General features: G+C 42.7%; 1 protein-coding gene across 1 annotated transcript in view; it reads right to left on the bottom strand.

Annotated features, from left to right (window-relative positions):
• Window positions 1-21793, bottom strand: part of CHSY3 (chondroitin sulfate synthase 3) — a 165367-nt gene extending 143574 nt beyond the window's left edge. The window contains exons 1-2 of the mRNA XM_040580901.1: window positions 20893-21793; window positions 19019-19302 (exon numbers count right to left, since the gene is read on the bottom strand). Coding sequence (XP_040436835.1) covers window positions 19019-19302; window positions 20893-21598 — 990 coding nt within the window. The 5' untranslated portion in view covers window positions 21599-21793. The remainder of the gene's footprint in view (window positions 1-19018; window positions 19303-20892) is intronic.
• Window positions 21794-21998: the final 205 nt, after the last annotated feature.

Raw genomic sequence — 21998 nt, 5'->3', positions numbered from 1 at the left:
AAAGAAACTAACCTGGAGACCTATAAAGAAATTTGCAACTCAGGGACAGGTTTTGTGGGTTTTTTTTTTGAGTTATTAAAATTACAAGCAACTAAACCCTTGAATGAGGTTTCATTTATGCTAGGTATGAACCCTTAATAAACTGGCTCTTTTAAAGAGTAAGAGACAGCACATAAGCTGCTTCTGCAAAACATAATCACATCTTAACGCAAAACTTTAATTTCACTCAGAACATCCCATCACCATCATCATTATGCTTTAAACTGACTGCTTTTTGACATTATTAATAATCAGTAGTTCTTCCAATTTATCCTTCATTCACCTACTAAGAAGGGCCCCAAATGGATTGCCTTTGTTGGAAACAAGTCATTCACAGTCACAGAAAGTATCTCTGTTTTAACAGTATTTGGTTAAAAGTTCTCAGCTTCAAAGCCCTGACCCAAAGCTATACATGTCACCCAGAATAAGCATATTTGTTCTTACCCCTTCCTAGATGAACGTTATTTTTTCCTTGCTCATAGAATCATAAAATCATTCAGGTTGGAAAAGACCTTTAATATCATCAAGTCCAACCATTAATCCAGGACTGCCAAATTCATCAGTAAGCCCACACCTACGCGTTTTTTAAATACATCCAGGGATGGTGATTCCACCACCTCCCTTGGGCAGCCTGTTCCAATCCTTGACCACCCTTTCAGGGAAGAAATTTTTTTTTTAATATCCAATCTAAACCTCCCCTGGTACAACTTGAGGCCATTTCCTTTTGTCCTGTCACCTGTTATCTGGGAGAAGAGACCGACCCCCACCTGCCCACAGCCTCCTCTCAGGCAGTTGTAGAGAGCAGTAAGGTCCCTCCTGAGACTCCTCCTCTCCAGACTGAACAACCCCAGCTCCCACAGTCACTTCTCAGAAGACTTGTTCTCCAGACCCTTCACCAGCTCTGTTGCCCTTCCCTGGACACGCTCCAGCACCTCTGCGTCCCTCTTGCAGTGAGGGGCCCAATCTGAGCACAGGGTTTGAGGTGCAGCCTCACCAGTGCCAAGCACAGGGGGACCATCACTTCATTAGTCCTGATGGCTGCACTGTTTCTGGTACAAGCCAGGATGCTGTTGGGCTTCTTGGCCACCTGGGCACACTGCTGGCTCATGTTCAGCTGGGTGTTGACCAGCACCCCCAGGTCCTTTCCCACCAGGCAGCTTTCCAGCCACTCTGCCCCAGCCTGTAGCACTGTGTGGGGTTGCTGTGACCCAAGGGCAGGACCCAGCACTGAGCCTTGTTGAACCTCATAGTGTTGGTCTTGGCCCATTGGTTCAGCCTGTCCAGATCCCTCTGCAGAGCCTCCTGCCCTCAAGTAGATCAACACTCCTGCCCAGCTCGGTGTCATCTGCAAACTTGCTGATGGTACACTTGATCCCCTTGTTCAGGTAGTTGATAAAAATATTAAACAGGACTGGCCCCAGTACTGAGCCCTGGGGAACACCACTTGTGACCAGCTGCCAGCTGGGTGTAACCCCGTTTACTACCATCCTTTGGGCTTGGCCAGCCACCTTAAAAGCACAGCACAGAGTACATCCGTCCAAGCCATGGGCAGCCAGTTTCTCCAGGAGAATGCTGTGGGAGATGGTGTCAAAGGCTTTACTAAGGTCCAGGTAGATAAAATCCACAGCCTTCCCTCATCCATTAAGCGGGTCATCTCTGTAAGAAGGAGATCAGGTTAGTCAAGCAGGACCTGCCTTTCATAAACCCATGCTGGCTGGGCCTGATCCCCCAGCTGTTCTACATGTGCTGCATGATTGTGCTCAGGATGATCTGCTCCACAACCTACCCTGGCACTGGGGTCAGACTGACAGGCCTGTAGTTCCCCAGATCCTCCTTCCTGCCCTTCTTGTAGATGGCAACACGCTGGCTGACCTCCAGTCTTCTGGGACCTCTCCAGCTAGCCAGGACTGTGGATAAATGATGGAGAGTGGCTTGGCCAGCTCCTCTGCCAGCACCCTCAGTACCCTCAGGAGGATCCCATCCAGCCCCATAGACTTGTGCATGTCTAAGTGGAGCAGCAGGTCACTAACTGTTTCTTCCTGGACTGTGGGGACTTCATTCTGCTCCTTCTTGTTCCTGTCTTCCAGCTCAGGGGCTGAGTACCCAGAGGGCAACTGGTCTCATTATTAAAGACTGAGGCAATGAAGGCATTAAGTACCTCAGCCTTCTCCTCATCTTTTGTGGCAATGCTCCCTGCCACATCCAGTAAAGGATGGAGATTATCCTTGGTCCTCTTTTAGTTTCTAATGCATTTATAAACATTTTTTGTCGTTCTTCTTCTCTTTTGTGGCAGTGGACAGCCTCAGTTCTAGCTGGGCTTTCGTTTCTCTAATCTTTGCCCTGCATAACTGTACAACATCCTTACAGTCCCCCAGAGTTGCCTGCTCCATCTTCCAAAGGTGGTAAACGCCTCTTTTTGTTGTTGTTGTTGTTTGATGTTTTCTTTTCTTTCCCTGAGCTCCAGCCAAAGCTCTCTGTTCAGTCCGGCCAGTGTTCTTCCCTGCTGGCTCATCTTTCAGCACATGGGGCCGACCTGCTCCTGTGCCTTTAAGACTTCCTTCTTGAAGAACGTCCAGCCTTCCTGGATCCCTTGGCCCTTCAGAACTATCTCCCAAGGGGTTCTATCAACCAGGCTCTTAAACAGGCCAAAGCTGGTCCTCTAGAAGTCCAAGGTAGTGGTTCTGCTGACCCCCTCCTTACTTCTCCAAGAATCAAAAACTCTTCATCATCTCATGATCACTATGCCCAGGACATCCTTCAACTACCATGCCAGCCACCAGTCCTCTCCTGTTTGTAAACAGCAGATCCAGTGGAGCATTCCCCCTGGCTGGCTCACTGACCACCTGTGTTAGAAGTTGTCTTCCACACACTCCAGGAACCTCCTAGACTGTCTCCTGACTGTGTTGTATTTCCAGCAGACATCCAGTATGTTGAAGTACCTCACAAGATCAAGTGATCTTGAGACTTCTCCCAGTTTTTTGTAGAACGTTTTATCTGCCTCTTCATCCTGGTTGGATAGTCTATAAAAGATTCCCACCAGGATATCCACCTTGTTGGCTCTCCCCCTGATTCTTAATCATAAATGCTCAAACCTATTGCCACCACCATTCAGCTCTAGGCAGTCAAAACACTCCCTGACATACAGAGCTACCCCGCCACCTCTCCTTCCCTGTCTATCCCTTCTGAAGAGGTTGTAGCCATCCATTGCAGCACTCCAGTCATGTGAGTTAACCCACCATATTTCCATGATGGCAATTATGCCATAGTCTTCCAGCTTCTGTTTGTTTCCCATGCTTCAGGCATTGGCATAGATGCACTTCAGCTGTGCTATTGATCTTGCCTCCAACACTGGCATGCCACCCCCAGGCTTATCTTTAACAAGCTTGGTTTTATTCCGTTCCCCCTTTGAATCTAATTTAAAGCTCTCTCACTAAGACCTGCCAACTCCTGACCTAGGATCCTTTTCCCCCTTTGAGACAGGTGAACCCCACCTACTCTCTGCTTTCCTCTTTCAAGCTCTCACTTTGGCTCATCTTTCTCCGTCCCTACATGGGACAAGATACTGAGACTGTTGTATGGAGTTCTCCTTTTTGTCTCTCCAGAGCTCACAGAAAACTTATCAAGTGAGCATCTACTCAGGTATCCTCATTCTGCCAACTAACTACATGTCACAATCTTGTCTTCCACCCTCTTGACTTCTGTCTTCAGCACCGATCATGCAGATGTGCAAGCAATACCTGTGATGCTCCCACCCCTCCCAGCTCTTCACCACTGCAGGGCTTTGCTAGCACCAAGTCACCTGCTGGGTGAACATGTGGCAATAATGTAACATTTTGGGAGGAGATTTACATAGGCTGACATAAAACAACAAAAGTTAGACAAAGGCTGTTGAGTAGATTTACACGGGATCTCTTTGGTCATTAGCTGCCAGAACCACAACTTGGTATCTTTCATAGGGACAGCATTCCAACAAGCACTATATCCCAAGAGCTGCTCCATCCTTCACTACAGTCTGGAGGCATTCACTGAGCATGGATTCAGGGAAGTAAGAACCAGGTATTGCCAAGATAATTTATTTCAAACATCCAAGACCTTCCGTAAGTCTCCCATCGAAATAAAATTGAGAACTAACCACATTTAACTGATTACATCTGAAAGATTTAGAACACAAAACACGGCTACAGATATTTAAGGAGAAACTCTAAAAACCCACACATTACCATATTCAAAGCATTTTTATTGCTGGGCAAATTCATAATCCAGAAAACATTATGATATTAATGCATATGAAATTATCAAACATTCAAAATGCTTTCTGAAAGCTATTTCTTCCCTCTGTTAAGGCAAACCCTTGATGATAAAACTCTTTAGTTTTTGGAAATTTGTGACAAAGAATGCTATGTATCATGCATATTTAATTGCTGAAGAACTTTTGATAATGACTGAACAGAAAGGGTGTGTATAAACAATGTAGCCTCAGGAGTTCAGCAGCAGTTTGTATGACTTTGTGCAACAGAACAATTGTACTGAAGATAAACTAATAATATAAAAATATTTAAGACAGAGGTGTACAGGAAGACCCCAAAAAAATGAGTTTATCTTAAAATATGTCTCGTGTCAAAGCAACACTTCAGGCAATAGCACTCAGCTAACATAGAAGGAAAAGCACCACCTTCAGTGCATATCACTGTGTGAGAAACACAAATCTGGTGACTGACTCCTCCATTCCAGGATGGACTGCACTGCAGGTCAACACAGCAGTAACCTATTCCCTACCCAGTCTCAGAGAATTGCATCCCAACTGTCACCTTCCTACAACAGCAAAACTAAAAATCCTCTAAAAAAATTGTAAGACTTTCTCCAGAAACACCAGACTATAGAAGCTGTATTCTTAGGAAAATATGCATATTCGTTAAAAAAAAAAAAAACTTTTTGGACTGAAGATTTGGTGAAGAGAATGTAACTGAGAAGTGTCTATGCACGGATTTCTTAATTTAAGCAGGCAAAGGAAAAAAGACCTACTTTTCCAGGACTTCTGAAATAAAAATTCAAAAATTACTACAAAAAAATTATTTCCTCCTCAGTAACCTCCAGAAGTTATTAATATATCTGATTCCACCCCGGCTCACACCACCTGTCATGGACTGTACCTTTAACACCTGCACGTCCTATGGCCAAACAGAGCTTCATCAAGAGTTTATGGCTCTTCTTACCATTTGAATGCCAAAAGGGCACTGCAAACAGATTTTTTAGATACCTCAGGATGTAGCAGCATATAACACAGATGACTGCAAGGAGACCTCAGAGGCAGTTTTAGGTCTACAACTTGTATTAATGTATTTACTTGGGAAAAGATGAGTTCTGCAAAAGTTGACATCTCTCTTCCAAGAAAGCTCCCAGAGCTGGCAGGAGCAAACTGCTTGTATGCTGCAAAGACTGAGCTGTTTGTTTCGTATTTGTTGCAGGAGTGATGCCAACCTCAAGACACAGGCATGATCTGAACTGCCTAAGGAATATAGGTGCACATAAGATTTAACACACATATATTTACTGCTTATTACTGAAGTTGAAAAGCTCTAAAGAAGCATTAAAGCTGGAAATAACCCTTGCATTTATGTAAGCCTTGTTTTCATGGGAACATATTTTCCAATGTATCCAAAAAAAATCTTTTACAAGTGTGCATTTTATTGTAGGTATTTCAAAGAAATTGCCTCAAGCTGTAACATGAAAAAGTACTGGCATGCTCTTCTGGCATTTTTTACATATATATATATATATATGTATACACATACAAACACACATACATACATACCTGTGTAGGTACATATATACATACACATTTCTTCAAGCTTCAATTCCTTGAACAATTAATTGGAATCTTCCACTTCAATTTCTTATGAATTAAAGCATTCATAAACAGTACACACAGGATGTTTTTTTTCCAAATTATGCATGAATTCATAGCGTGAAAATATCTGCACTACACAGTCAACATACTTCAACCAAAAGCATCAATTTTACCAGCATACTCCATTATTCAGTCAGTAATTGTCCTGGCCACAATGGCTGTAGAGCAAAACTGGAAATTACTGTGTTTGTCTTCCACGGATATTCAGCTTTGGATTCAAGTAACTGACTTGACAAAGAACGTCCAGTGTTCAAAGATAGTCCTTTGAGCTCCTTTGGGTATTTCTGATAATTTGCATGTTTATTTGCAGTAATTTCACAACAAACATCAAAAAAGAAAATGGCAAATCATGGAGCATAAAGTTGAAAGACCAAAAGGCAACTTTCCTCCAAGAATCACTGAATTGCTTCTTTTAGTTGGAATGAAAGCCCTCAAAAATTAACATCATGTGTGATTAAGCTCTTTGTGAGATAAAATGTTTCTTATTCACTAATCATTTGCCTGCTAGGAGGTACAAGTAGACTTGGAACAAAGGCTAGCAATTTCCATGTGGGACATAGCACGGTCCCTCTCCTGCTACCACAGCATCTGCCCTTGCTGCGGAGGTCACTGTGCTAATCAGGAATGTTCCCTTTACACAAGACAAGGCAATTTTTATCTGATACTGCAACATCCTGATCAGGACAGCGCAGTTATCCAATAGCAACAGGATTAAACATGCAACTACTGTACTAGTAAATTTTAACACAAGTGAAATATTCTGCCAGTCAGAAGCTCAATAGGTGAAAATAGACGAAGATGACATTAACCTACTAGTACTAACCAACCGCAAAATGGTGATGAATTTACAGTATGAGGAAGCCTTAAAAATGGGAAATGTAATCCTGAGCTGCAGCAGTGAAGCTGAACGTTGAGCACTACTATAGAAGTTACAGATGAGCTCCCATACATAGTACCATACTCAATCCTGATCACGCATTTAAAATGAACAAAAAAAAAAGAGACTGAGGCAAATGAAGGGTGATTAAGAGAACAAGAGGAACAGAAAGCACAAATTCTTGTACCTCAACAAATAAAAGCTCTGTAGCATTTATCACTATGGGTGGGTAAGTACAAGGGATGAAACAAGAACTTTTTAAGTAAATAATAACTCACAGAAGAACAAATGGCTGCATATTTGTGTCAAACAAGATTAAAGCATAGGTTAAAAAGCTACTTATTATGGCAATTGCATTTTTATAACAGTATTCCAGTGACACAGTGCAGGTAAAATGGAAAACATGCTATTTTAGACGGAGCTCAGTATGTTTACAAAAAGGAACGATGGGAAGTGTGGAAAGTATCTTAAATACCTTCTTAGAGTGTGTGAACAAATACAATAGTGTTGCTGTTTTATTATCTGTATTGATGAACATATGCCAAAAACTCTACTGGACATCTCTCATTACTATGTATTTATTCCCAATGAATAAAAAAATAATAATTATACTATAAAGCACATAAAAACTTTTTTGAAACTGTTTAAAAAGTAACAGAGTAAGACTATGATACTAACATTGTGCTAGTCATTAAAGCTTCTCTTCCCATATAACTGAAATACTTAATCCAGCAACAATCCAGTATTTTTTTAACCTACCTACATTATCATAACAGATGTTATGATCTAACTAGCAGACTAGTACCTAGTCTGCAGAGAAAGACTTATTTTGACCAAGCTGATTAATATAATTATAGCTAGACAGAAACAACTAAATAAAAAACAAGAAAAGCAAAAATCCTTTCCTCTCCCAACCCAGGGCACTGCATTTTATTTTCTCTCAGATTTGAAAGAACACAAACTGTACCTACATTGAAGATAACATGGATTATTAAAACCGGTAAAACCATCAGTCCACAGGTATATGGCAGCAGCTCTAAATAAATCTTTTCAAAGGCCATTTCCAAGGAAAACAGTAGGTGTCCAAATAATGTTTAGCAATGGAAATTAACTATTATTTAACAAAATTGTGAGTTTAGTACTAAATTCAACATTTCAATTAGCAACGGCAAAGTTCTTTTAAACTGAGATGAGTGGGAAGCTCCTGCAGCTCTGGAACTACCTGCTGGAATGCTGCTACTGAAGTGTCTTTTCAGATACCAGTATAGGTATCACCAATATTCAGAAATACGAAAAATTTGAAAGCTTTTATTTAATCAGGAACATATTTTAACATGGCTGTTCTACAGGTCTCATTTAGATTTTCCCACTTCTGAACTAATGAACTTTATTCAGCGTCTTATCAACAGAATACATAGCTAATGTAAATCCTATTCAGATCAATGTGGGAGCGTAAGTACTTTCACATCCCTTAATGCACTAGCAAAATACAGTCAGTAGGTGAATACTACAGAGGATAACTGGCATGTTTAATAGAAACAAAGCAACATTATAACACTGGATTCTCACATGGGGGGGAGGTTCCTACAATTCCCGATAGGTCTAGGCACAACAATTGTTATAAAAATCATCAGTCTCCAGAAACAGCTGACAACAAGCTACATGACATAAACTTAATGACCTTTATGATTATTCAGCACTCAAAGTGCAGCAAAAAGGCAAATGGCAATACACAGCATTATTCTTAAAAATACATAAGCACACACATGTATACACAACCACATAACGCCTGCACGCAGAGAACACCAGCACCACATCCTATTATAAGGAAAAATCTCATAGTCTTATGTGTGGGGATGCAAATCCCAGTCACAAGCAGCTGATTCGCAGTAGCTGTTTTCTAACATGCCAAACTCAATCAAGGCATGTCAGTCTGTTACTCCAGCCTACCTCCTTCCAGCATTTCCCTCTGCTGTTTCTAGCATTATATGTAGCTAAAATAATAAAGCCACTGCTGTTCAAAACATTTTTCCAGTGATGAGTTAGGAAGCTCAGGATGGGCTAGCACAGCTGATAAACATATTGAAGAAACAAGACCAGCTGTTCTTACTCATTCAAGACTCTCTGCCCCATAGAGACCCTAGGACTCGTACATCTCTCTCCCATGACAGTTGTCACCTATAACCATGCACGTCAGCAGCACAGCACGGATAGGAATTTAAGAAAAGAGATGGAAGGCAGGTTTATTCTTGGATTTAGTACACTAAAAACTAAGTCTAATAGACTTGATAGAGGGAAGTGAGCACCAACTTACCATGGCCAGAATGGAGGTATAATCAATGCATAGCTTCAGTACAGAATTCTTTCTCAAAGGTATAAACAATAAACAATTTTTGCAAAGGTATAACCTTTAAGCAAACCTCAAGCATCAAATGCCACAAAAGAAATATATATACACTTAATGACCTTCTTGAATATACTAACAGTACATTTCCAAAAATTGTCACAGCCAAATATTAAGAAATTATACTTTATACTGTTTGACAATATTTACTTTTACAGTCAACTACCCTCAGTTAGGTGTAATCATTTCCCCCTACCACATGAAGAAAAATATCTTCAGTTACAAAAATTTAGAGAAGAAGAATCCAAAATACTAGCACCTGCTAGTATTCATTCTAACAGGACAGATTTATACCTAAGAAATTATTTTAAAACAATTACAAATATCAATAGCATATAATGAAGCTGTTTTGCCTGCCAAGTTAAGCATTTTCCTAAAAGCTTTGCCATCAGCTACATCTCTTCTAGTTCAACTCCATGACCTCTGGAAGTGAGACCCATGCACTTCAGAAAATTTTGCCCAAAGTTTACAAAAGTGACAGAAAGAGTCACTGTTTTATCATGATCAACAATAGAAAGCTGTGCAATTCTGGCAGGATAAGAGCTGGTCAATAAGACAGTCCCCTTTGGCGATAAAAAGTTAATATGCTAATAGGTGTGCTACAGTCTGTAGCTGGAAAGAGAAAGGTTTCAAGGAGAATGGAAAGCTGAAAAGCCATGTTAAATTGAAGCTGTAAGCCAAAATACATGTATATACAGAACAGAAGGAACAGATGTAACCATGAAGAGAAATCAAAAACAAGCTGAAAGCTAAATTCTTAAACTTTACAGTAGAGAGGCAGCGATAAATACCCAGAAGTGCAGCTTAAAAGCTGCAAAGGACCTTCACTTATGCCCCTGGGAGCCTGGTTATCAACTAGGCACAAGGTTTAAATATATGCATATGTACGTACAAATGCACATTTACATGCACACAGATTTACAGTGTATGCCTCATGGAGTAGTTAAGACCACATACACTGCAGTGCGGCCAAGCATACCACCAAAGAATTGCTGCATTTCTTTAGTGTATCTGCTTCCACTCCACGCATTCACACAGGCCACACTCAAAAAGGGCCCCATGAACAAACACTTCCCTGACACCAGTAAATGCAGAGTCAAAATGAGCACCATCCTTGGTGATCAAATTGTTGGCCTTCAGATGTTAATTTGCCCCTGAATGGTTGTAGAAACAAAAAGCAAAAAAGTTTAGGGACTCAAATGCACTTTAAAATCTTGAAAATATAAAATCCTTCAAAGTATCAAGTGCACAAAAAAACAAGGCACAAGATTACAATCCTATTATTAAAAGGAATGCTTCAAGTTTCTGAATCAAATATTTTATCACAAACTAATAATTTAAAAAAATAATAAAAAAAAAATTGTCCAGTTAGTACCTCAGGTTATAACTTCAGTATTCTCTCTGGTTAAACCATCGCATTTCAGAAGAGACTTATTTTAGGTTTCCCCCCCCCATTTTTAAATATTCAGAAAGTTTAGGTTATTAAAGGTAAAATTTCAACCAATGTGGAAAATGACTGTGGAAAATGTGTCTCAAAAGCCCTAAATAAAAAATAAATTAAAAGGTAACCTTCTCAATCATACATAAAACAGCACTCAAGAAGCCTGTATCTGTTACCAGGCTGCTTATCCTCCTCCAGAATTTTCTAAAATTATACCTCCAGTTTAAGATGTTGTTTGTTTCCTGGAGTATATATATGCTTTTAAAAAAAAAATTTAATAGCAGGCCAAAAATCTTTTCTTACTGTGATACCTAGGAAGCCAAAAATTTTGTAGCCAGGGTGGACCTGCACATTTACTTGCTGACCAGTTCCAAATATGTAACTAAAGATTAACCAGCCTGTGCACTCCTCTTGAGCTCAAATCATTAGCCAGCACTGGTCAGATGGAATAAACTCCTCAAAGTGTAGCAGTTCTAGCTATACTTTAAATAATATTTGTATTCTTTGAATATTTCATGCTATATAATGAAATCAAATATCTAGATAAAAGCATATTTTGGAGAATATATTACAGCAGCATACACTGACAATGACTTAATACATACCTTCTCACATAAGAACTGAAAGTAAGTGGAAACCAGTTTGGTAATGAGAACCACAGAGTAAATAAAGTCGGAAGACCTAAAATGACCCAGCTGCACTTTATACCTATTTGTCTACTTGCAGAAAACTCCCAAGAAACAAACAGAACTGAAAGAGTAGCTTCAAAGCTTATTATTTGATAAAAGAAACATATTCTATTTTTGATAATAAAATACCATGGTAAATAGTACATTCAATGAGTGCTTATTTGAAATAATTTCTGTAACTCTCCTTGTTTACAACTTCCAGCTTCTCTCTTTGTGAGCATTTTCTATTTCAGCAGAAGCATGTCTTTCAATCTCATCAAAAGTCATAAAGTTGGAAAGTGAAAGTCAGGAAAGTTATCTCTGGGAGATTTCCGAAATCAGGATTAGAAGAGATACAAAGAACAGTCCAGGAAAAGTAGCAGAACCAACTGGGGGTTGCGAGGGAGCAGGAGGAAACACCTGTGGACCATCAGTGTCTTTGAGAAGACTATACACACTTTGAGCAACTCTCTGCTGTTTGATTTACCTAGTAGTCTGCAATAAACACTTCAAAAAGCCTCAAGCAGGATAGTTTAACAAAATTCTCTGTCAAAGTATCACCAATAACCACAATCAAATCTGTAAGTGTGAAAGGGAAATTTATTTCAGAACATCTAGGAAAGACAAATTGTTGAAAATAAAGATAATTCTGGCAGTATCTATAGAAACTAATGCTTCCCATGTGGTTTGGTTTACTTGATTTTAACGTAACATACAGAAAACTATTTCAGGATAAACCAGGAAAACATTAGGATTTCATGGTGCTTTGTTTCATGGATTCACTTAAAGCACTGAATCCGCTGTTGACCCTAAAGCACTCAAGATCTTCATCAATTGAAGAAGAATTAAAATTAATTCAATTCATCCATCAATAAAGTGGGAAATTCTTCATCAACTGATTAAAAATCAAGCTGTTTCCTTGCATAATGTGATAGGCACTGTCAAGAGTGATGATGTGATGGGTTTAAATGAGATGAGTATTACAACAGTTGTGCCACAGTTGCATCATCTCATGTCTAAAACTATTTTCAACCACACTTGAACAGTGAGCCTCCTACACTAAGCTTCTAAGGAAATACCACCTCCAATGTACCAATTGCACAAAAGTCTTGAAAAAGTATCTCCAGTAAAAGGAAAGCAAACATGAGAAAAAAAGTTGAACACGTTTAGGTTTAAATTTCCATAGAGGTTGAGAGAGGCTCCAGGATACACATATGCAGAACTAAAGACACATTTTTAATCATTTAAGGAACTTTTCCTGATGTTTTTCTTTGGCTTGTCTGTGGAATGCTTTGGTAATTCAAACAAGGGCTTATTCTTAAAGATGAAAACCTTTGAAATATTTGCTTTAAGAAAGTACAAACTTTCAAAACAGACTAGAAACTGTTAGCGAGCCCATATAGTCCTGCACATAAATAGGTGCTGGCATCTCAGAAGAAAACACATTAAGAGGGAAGTTTATCCATGCTTTCTTCACATCATGGACATGAAAATACATCCCTAGAGTCCTCCAGCACCTTGGTAACTCAGCACCAGGAGTCAGAATTACACAGCTGTCAAACTGCAAAAAGTCACAAGCAATATTTCCTCTTGGGGCACAGCAGGAAAGACAGGACACCCAACCTGCAAACAACCCAGAAACCTAAGAGAAGGTAACCCTCAACCAGGCTGAGAAACAGCCCCCTTAGCTTTTGGCTCCACAGCAAAGACACCATGATACATCGGACCATAGCCACGTGCTCATGTGTGCTAGCACACCACCTCCACAGTAGTTGTGGGAATACCATCTGAATCCTTCACAGTAAAGACCCCCCAAAAAGGTATCTCCAACTCTTGAAGTCCTGCTGAGCCACATGAGAAAATGCTGAAGACCCTCAATAACATGCAACTACCAGGGACAAATCTGTTTTCTCACCATGAATTTCCTGAACTCCCAGCCAACTGGGTCAAAAAGGGGCAAGAAGACAGGGAGTCCCAAGGCATGTGAACCCAATGGAGGCAGCACTCCTGGGCAGTTTCCCCAGAATCCCCAGGTAAAAGAGCAAATGGACGACAAGAGGTTACTTACAAGGCCAGAGAAAGAGCAGGGAGTCTGCACAGCACAACACGGGCAGGCAGCTCAGACGGTGACCAGACAGAGCCACACAGGGCAGGAGTAATGACCCAGTTTCAGCACAGTGGTTATTGCAATAGGATATGCATTTCATGACTTGCATTTTCTACAGTATCATGTATGCACAGAAACACTATACTACAATGGTATCGAAATATAACTCAATTTTCTAATCAGGTGAGAATCACATTAAAGTAAAAAAACTTGTATTTACTAAAGTAAAAACAAAAGTTTGATAAATACCTTTAACATTGCTGTAATCAGCTATTAATAACAAATTGTTAAGACAGCATGTACACAATCCTGTAACAGTAATTGGCCATTTATGCAAATAGTTCTAAGGCCTCTGGATCATCCTGTTCATCTCCACGTACCATCAGAGACCCCTGCTACAGTCTTAATTACCCACTCTTCCATGCATTTCTATTCTTGGGTGACGGTAAAGACTCTATGCTTTTTTTAAAATGATGGCTGCATAATGAACTACCTAATGAAGCTTCCCAAAACCAACAGTTTAAGTGGGAGTGTGTACTGCTGCTTCAAGACTGATCATTCCAGTACCCAAATGAGCACAATTCCATCTTGTCATCGTCAAAGGCAAATACACCTCTAATGCTCCTGTTTGGTGTAGGGTTCAACTCAAAGCTGAGTTATGATCCACCAACATCTTCACCAAAGGGAGACACAAAGCCTTGAATGAAAAATTAAAATACATGAGGAAGGAAATGACATTAAAAAGGAAAAGATAAAGTATTTTTAGAGGAAGCTAGAAGATGACTTGCAGAGGTTCCAGAACCTCTGGAGACTGTCACGATACCAGTGCACTGCAAAGGAAAACTTTTTGAGCATGCAGTTTGATCCAAATAAGTATTTTCCCATTGTATTTTCTGTAGTATTTAATGTAACTGCTGGCAATCAACAACAAATAGGTTATTAGAGAGCTGCATTATTATAAAACTCTTCTAGTAATAAGACTGTATCTTATGGTTTTCATAGACCTTTGTAAAAGACAATGTATACAAACATTAATGTGGACTGCTTGTACATACAAAGTACAATGTTTTCTTTCAATATCAATGTACACGTTACCAAAAGATCAAAAGTATATGGAGTGTTTTGTATGAATGTAGTTTTTTGTACAAATACAGTTTTTAAAGTTTACAACTAACGTAGTGGGCACTGCACTTGATGATCCTTATGGGTTCCTTCTACCTTGAGAAATTGTACAATTCTATGTTATTTTCCACAAAGAAAGGAAAAAAAAGCTACAAAAAGAAAAGCTGTACAAACTTAACATAAGAATAAATGTCCCAAATACACTGACAAATGGTCTTTAAATCATTTTTCATTTTCTGAAGAAAAAAACTCCTCTGACAGTCAGTATTTATACCCTGATAATGTTTGATTTCTGCTTAAATTGTTACAGCTGCTTAATTCATGCATTGCATTTTATTTTGTCCTTTTGTAGAACTACGCTATTTGATGTCTTATAAACTTAGGTTACAAATTACAAAATGGTCTTCTGCAAGCAGAAACAGCTTTTTTTTTTTTTAAAAAAAAAAAGGGGGGGGGGGGGCAGGGAGAAAGAAGTAATCAGCTTTTTTTCCCAGATGGTCCTCTATAGTCAAGTCCCTTCTAAACAGCAAAGTAAGGAACAACACAGCATCTCAGTTTAACTATATTCTTGTTTCCAAATAATAAAATAAGTGTAAGTCAATAAAATCAAGCTCATTTCTTCATTCATTTAAAGAAAAACTTTTCAAGCCTTCATAATCAGTGGAAGAGAGAGTGCTACCTTGAAATATGGATTCTAAAAGCACAAAAGCAAAAGGCCCTTTTTAATCTCTACTGTTACTGATTTTGGGAAGCAGAAGTTGCTAACACCTAAGAAAACAAAGAGGCTTTTTACAGAGGTATTTTAGACACATTTGTCAGGTTTATTACACCCTAATCATTACAACGTCATTACAACATCATCAAAACTAAAGGATAATTTAAGATATACGTGAAAAATGTATCAGAACAAGAATGGATCTTCTGTAGAAAGAAAATGACCTACCCAAAAACCACTTCATACTTTCTCAAGTAACAAGGAAATGTATAAGATTTAGGTTGCAGTTTAACTGTTACTTCCAGCCAATCTAAGTGTAAGCTGCTGCCCAGAAGGGCAGTTTGACACTCTCCTGCCCTTTCATTCCTGGCTGAACATAACCACATCTTCTTTCCTCTGATGCTCATGCTCAGCAAACTTTGCTGCAAGTACTGATTCACCTGAAGAAAATACTTTTCGTCAGGTTCAGGTTTCAAGTGGACCCCACCCCTGCTCCAGTTCACCAGAGGGCTGCACAAGTCCTGCAGAACAAGACAGCAACCCCAAGGATCAGCCATCCTTCAGTGAAAGCCCATATTTAAGTCAGCTTAGAGCAACTGTCAAACTGCAGCCTGAGGGCAGGTTTCAGTCTCCTCCACTCTGCACAAGTGCCTTAAAAACCCTGTTATTAAATTCAGTCTTTCAGCAGTCTGATGACTAATTCTTTATTTAAAGTGGAGGAGCTCCATCAGCAGAGACAGAGAGACTCATCACCTCAGCCATAAGTCATCTGGTATGCGGGAGACCCAGCCTTTAGCTCTGGCTTCAAATCTGGCAAAACAAGAATTAAACTCTTGAAAGTACCAGATATAAGAGTGGCTTATTGCAGGCTTATACATCTCCATCTTTTCTTATTCGTTCTACTCCCCCCAAAAAAGTATTGCCAGGGAAAAAAAAAAAAAAAAAAAAAAAAAAGGTCAAAGTTGTAACCCTGTCCTTGCCAGCAAGCTAGCACAGCTTACTAGCTAACTCTAAACTGCAGCAAAATAAATCCTGACAGGCAGCCAGTCTTACCTACACCAGCTGAGCCACCCAGCAAAAATCAAGCATTTCAGGTTTTCTCTTGAACTCTTCAATTTCTTTCATCCTCAACAAAAAGAGACTTTCCCAGCCAGTCCTTAGCAAAGAAATCTAGTAAAAAATGGTGCAACAGTGATTCAGCTCTTCCAGAGCTTATCTGCTTCTCTGGATTTTAACGGAGTTGTTTCCTGTTTATATTAGTTTTCAGCAACACATACTAAATACAAATTATGCATCTCCACCAAAGCAACAAAGTTCATAAAAATCTTGCAGCTCAGCAGGACTCAGTTTAATACTTACACACAAGATGACTTCACAACAAAAGTACAACTAGCTGTGCAGAAAATCCTGGGCCCAATCTTAGATTTTGCACAGGTATCTCAGGGAGTAATTCCCCTTCTAGCACACAAACATTGTTGCTGATCTAAGGGGAGGAATGAAACACCACACAGCAACAGTTTCAGTGCCCTATGAAAAAAAAGTTGCCCTTGTCACCACTGATTTACCAACCCACAACATGCCAATCTGTTCAGGTGCAGCATCAGACTACTTGAAACAACCAGCTACACAACACAAACTGCCAAAGCACAACCAGCTACACAACACAAACTGCCAAAGCACAAATGCAATTTCTCTCTCTCTGGACACCCTATTTCACTCCTTCCCATCCACACAGATTAAATGCTGGGATAAGCATCCTAAGCAGCTTTGTCTTAATCATCTGCATCTTCTGAAGCATCTCCTGGACTGGCAACAAAGATTCTCCTAACAGATGGAAACACTGGTCAGAAATTAGCATCTGCTATTGCAATACCTTATGCATTTTTTGCTTTTTCCACTATTATAGAGACCTAAAGCCTTCAAGAGCAACTGACTTTCAAGACTGGTGTCACTATTCGAGATACCATAAAAACACAAGGTTTTTCCAAAAAGCTTATGTTCTCAGGCCCCAATCCTACCATGAAAATCTGAAATTCTGGGCAGTCACATAACGCAGTCTCCAAAACTAAAGAAAGTAAACATATTTTTTCACTCTATCCCAGTTATGCTCAGTGCTTGGAGACAAAATTTCCTCACATTCAACATCAGAATAAATGATAACCATAATGATAATGTTATCTATTATCAGTTTTCTTCCCTTCCCCAATTTCTTCCTGGAGGACAAACCAGAAAAAACAAAAACAAAACCCCTTCCAAGATATGACTGTCAAGGCAGAATCATAATTCTGCTATGTGATACAGATCAGCAGGCATCACATGCCCATAAGGATTTGAAAACAACCTTGTACAGACACAGCCCAAATCAGAGTGTAAGACTAAGCTGCCAACGTAGCATGTGGTTTGGAAGTCTGATTAAGAACCACTAGTCCTACACTGACATCCATCTGCTTGATAAATGCCTTACTTGCTCTACCAGTGCAACAGATGTATTATTTTACATTGGCATTTACAACATTTATTGAAATAGTCTTTAAAAGTGCCTTCCTATTGTGAAGCAAAGTGTAAGATTTCCACCTCTAAGATTTCTACCTAGTTAGTATCAACTATTCAATATTTACTTCCATTCACCTGTTTACATACACTATAGCCTACCAAACCCATTGTTAAAATGGCCACCTTTACCCAGGCCACTCAGAAAAACACTAATCTACAAAATTAAGTATTTTTCCTGTCCTTTTGTCATTAATAGCACATAACCACTTTCACTGGCCAATGTAAATATTTTTTCCTGGTTAATGAGGGAGTTGTACAAGGGCAAACATACATTAATATTAAAGAACCAATCAAAATAACTGAAACCATATTCATCAGATTAGTTACCAATCTTCACCCTTTCTGGCAGTTGCATGCTTAGTCAATTTTTATCTAACAAGAGAATCTTGCCACTAACCACAGTATGTCCAGAGAAACAGGCCTGAATTTTAGTTGTGGCATTGCAAAAAAACTTTCTGGGTACTGTAACACATCTTTATTACTTCAGAAAGTGCTATTATGGAATGAAGTCATTTGCCTCTCAAATGATCTCAGTATAGGAAGATTTGTTATACTGCCTGCATCTATCACTTTTAAAAGTGTTTTTCTTACTGTAGAACAGTATTAGCATGTATTAAGGACACATGCAGTCTAAAAAATTTCATTTCTGCACAAGAAAAAACCAACCAACCCCTATTTCTGCTTTTGCCAGTAATGAACCCCATTAAACCACATCTGAGTAATTACAAAAATACTGGCAATTCTTCTCCAAATACCACAACATATTTTAAGAACATGTGGTGCAGAACAGACATGGTGCATGCTTATCCAAAACAAAGTTCTTAAAAAGATCCAACATGAACAGCCCGCGTCAAACACAGCACCATCCTGTCAAGGATTATATGTAGAAACCTTCAAGGTAATGCTTTAGGAACTAACAGCACAGCAATACGTACCACATGGCTGCAGTAACTGTCACTGTTACTGAAGTGACCAAAACTGAAGGACACAAGTAGAAAGAAATACACTTGTAGCAACATACAGTGAATGTTTTCCTCTCTCTTTTTCTTAACAGTCTGCAGTTTACATTCTGATGCATGCACTAAAACATGGTTTTAGTGCAAAGAGATTGCAGATACAGCTGCTTAGTTGCAAGACGCAAAACCATAAACAAGTAGCATGTTGTAATTTATACTGTCACTTACCTCATAGGACCAAACACACTGAGTTCCTCCAAACCTTCGGACACACCTGCCCACCTCCACATCCTCATGAGTAGTGTACATTTCTCGAAGGCATTCACCTATATGTGGCACCATCCGCCTGAGAACCTCCCGGCTGAAGATCATTCCCGGCCCTCCCATGCAGAAATTCTCTCCAGGCTCCAACCCGAGTTTTCCGAGTTCCTCAATATTACCCAGACCAGTTTGTCCCAAATACAGAGGTTTACTGCTGTTCAGTGAGCGAAGAAATTCCTCCAATTTTTCACCTGAAAAAGAGAAAAGATTACTGTTATTTCTCTGCCTAGCCTGCCAGCCATCTCTTTTCCTGTACATCAAGCTTTCTTAAAAATATCACAGGCACCTCAGACTGTAAAAGGAAATAACTTCCAAAGCAGCACCCTATATTTAACTGAAAGCATCCTTGGACAAGTTTACCTTTCACAATTATTTTTTTTAATTAATTAACATTAAAAATGACATTTTCATACAGCTGAAAGCAAGGGAAATGCCAGGTATTATTTTAATAGGATTAATTTTTTAAAAGACCAGAGCAATTCTTAATTAACCAAGACAAATATGTTTGATTACAGAGTAATTGTTGGAACAAGGTAAAACTCAGGCTCCTTCAAAAGTATTCCCAGTGCTACAACTTCTACTCACTTCTCCTTCAACCCCTTTGCCTATTTTCTTTTAAGAAATCACGATTTCATATTTACTTGAGAATGAAAGTTTCTGGATAGGATTAACTTGGAACCTTTGTCACAACTCCAAAATGAGCCCAAAGAAAACACTGACAACTTTTACCTCTGCAACCGGATACACACACATGTATGTGTGCAAGCATTTCACAGATGAGTGACAGCTGACAAGCAAGCAGCGCATTAAACGACTCAAAATCAAGTGACGAACAGGCTACTGCAGTCACCTCCAGCTAACTTTCAGCAGCCTTTCAGCAGGGTAAGCAGCCACGCTCAGAACCTCGGCTCACGCTTACCGCTGCAGCCCCTCCTTGCCCAAGAGCAGGACACTGCACGAGTAGCAGCAGCAACAGGCGCAGAGCAAAAGGAAGCGGGTTGCAGAGCATCATTTTGCAAAGGTACTACTGAACTCGCTCGGAGTCGGGCGGTACTTTTCAGAGACACGCTGCTGAGGACAGCAGCTTTACAAGGAGCCTTCAGAGGCTGCGTGCGAGCAGCCGAAGCGTCAGCCAGCCAGCCGAGAACTCTTACTAGTGCTGAAAACACCGTCTCCAAGGCGCACCGAAAACCGCAACGGCGGCGGGGCTGCCCGGCCGCCCCAGGACGACGACGCCCGCCCGCGCACGGGCGGCGGGACGCGGCAGGACCAGGCGGGGCCGCCCACCCTTCGGCTGCGCCGGCGAGCGCGGCGGGACGCGGGCCGGCACCCCCCCGCCGCTCCGCTCCCGCGGTCAGCCCCGCTGCCCGCCGGGCCGGTCCCTCCCCGCCTGCTCACGGCAGAGCCGCGCCCGAGCGCCGGTAACCGCAGCACCGCGACCGCCCCGCCCGCGCAGGAGCCGCCCAGCGTGCCCGCCGCGGCCGACACCGGCGCCTCAGCCCCCAGCGCGCCCCGCCGCCGCGGGGTCCCCGAGCGCGGCCCGGCCGGGCCCGCGGGGACACCTCCCCCCGGCGGGACACCAGGGCCTCAGCGCCGGGACGGCACCCCACACGGCCCGCACTCGGGGGCTGGAGGCAAACGCCGCCGGGGCGGGGGGTGGGTCGAGGTACCCCGCGCGCCCCCCCCGGGCGGAACCGACTCTCCCCACCCCCCGTGGACCACCGCCGGGCCGCCGCTCCCGTCCCTCCCTGCCCCCCGCCGGCGGGGCACGCCCCGCTCACCTTTAATGTAGACGTCGTCGTCCGCCCGCATGAACCACTCGTACTTGTCCAGGTAGTGGTCGTGCATGTACTTGATCATCATGAAGGACTTCTTCTGCGGCGGGTACGAGTCGTCCACGCCAGGCAGGGCGACGACGGGCAGCGGGGGCAGCCCGGGAGGCGCGGCGGAGCCCTGGCTGGAGAAGAACTCCACGCGGCCCGGCACCGAGGGCGCCCACGTCCGCTGCGCCGCCACCGCCCTGCTGCCCAGGTACTTCTGGGCCGTCATCACCCCCACGTAGAGGAAGTTGCGGGTCTTGGCGCAGCCCCCCCAGTCTTCGCTCCCGTTGTGGCTGCCGCCGGCCCGGCCGCTCCGCTTCTCGCCGCCCTCCTCCTCCTCCTCCGGCTCCCCTTCCCCGCCGACGGCGGGGCTGGAGACCGTGCCCTCCTCCGCCGCCGCCGGCAGTTCCCAGGGGCTGCTCCTGAAACTCGTGCCGCCCAGCACCGCCGCCGCCTCTGGCGGCGCCTGCTGCCCGCCCGCCGCCGCCGCGCTCCCGGCCGCCCCCGGCCCCGCCGAGCGGCCGTAGTAGGAGCAGAGGCTGGCGCCGCGCCTCTTCTTCTCGCCCAGCTCGGCCACCCTGGGGGCGATGAGCCAGGAGGCGGCCGTGAAGCCCAGCACCAGCCCCAGCACCACGCTCAGCCAGGGTCTGCGGGACCGCGCTGCCATGGCGCGGGCGGGGCGGCTCCCGAAGCGCCGCTGCCGCCGCCGGTGTCCCCGCACCGCCTCCCGCTGGAAGCGACCCCCGTCCCGCCGCGGCCCCGGGCGCGGCGACTCCCGGCGCAGCTCCCGGCCCCGCCGCGGCGGCCCCAGCGGCTGCGTTGCTCCCGAGCCAAACTTCTCCCGGCGGGAGGACGGCGGAGCACTAGCGGCAACCCCTCCGCTCCGCTGGCACCTTGTCACCGCGGCGGCTGGTCCCTCCCCGCCCCTCCCACCGCTCAGCCTCCTCCACACGGCGGCGGCGGCGGCCTCCGCTCCGCGCTTGCCGCTCAGCCGGCTTCCTCCGCGGCTTCGGAGCGCCTCACCCCGGAGGGCGCCGCCGCCGGTACCGAGCCGCGCCGGGGAAGTG

Source organism: Falco naumanni, chromosome Z (genome assembly GCF_017639655.2).
Source record: "Falco naumanni isolate bFalNau1 chromosome Z, bFalNau1.pat, whole genome shotgun sequence".
Classification (NCBI taxonomy): Eukaryota; Metazoa; Chordata; class Aves; order Falconiformes; family Falconidae; genus Falco; species Falco naumanni.
The sequence above is the reverse complement of the archived record's forward strand: the minus strand, read 5'-3'. Positions and strand labels throughout refer to the sequence as shown.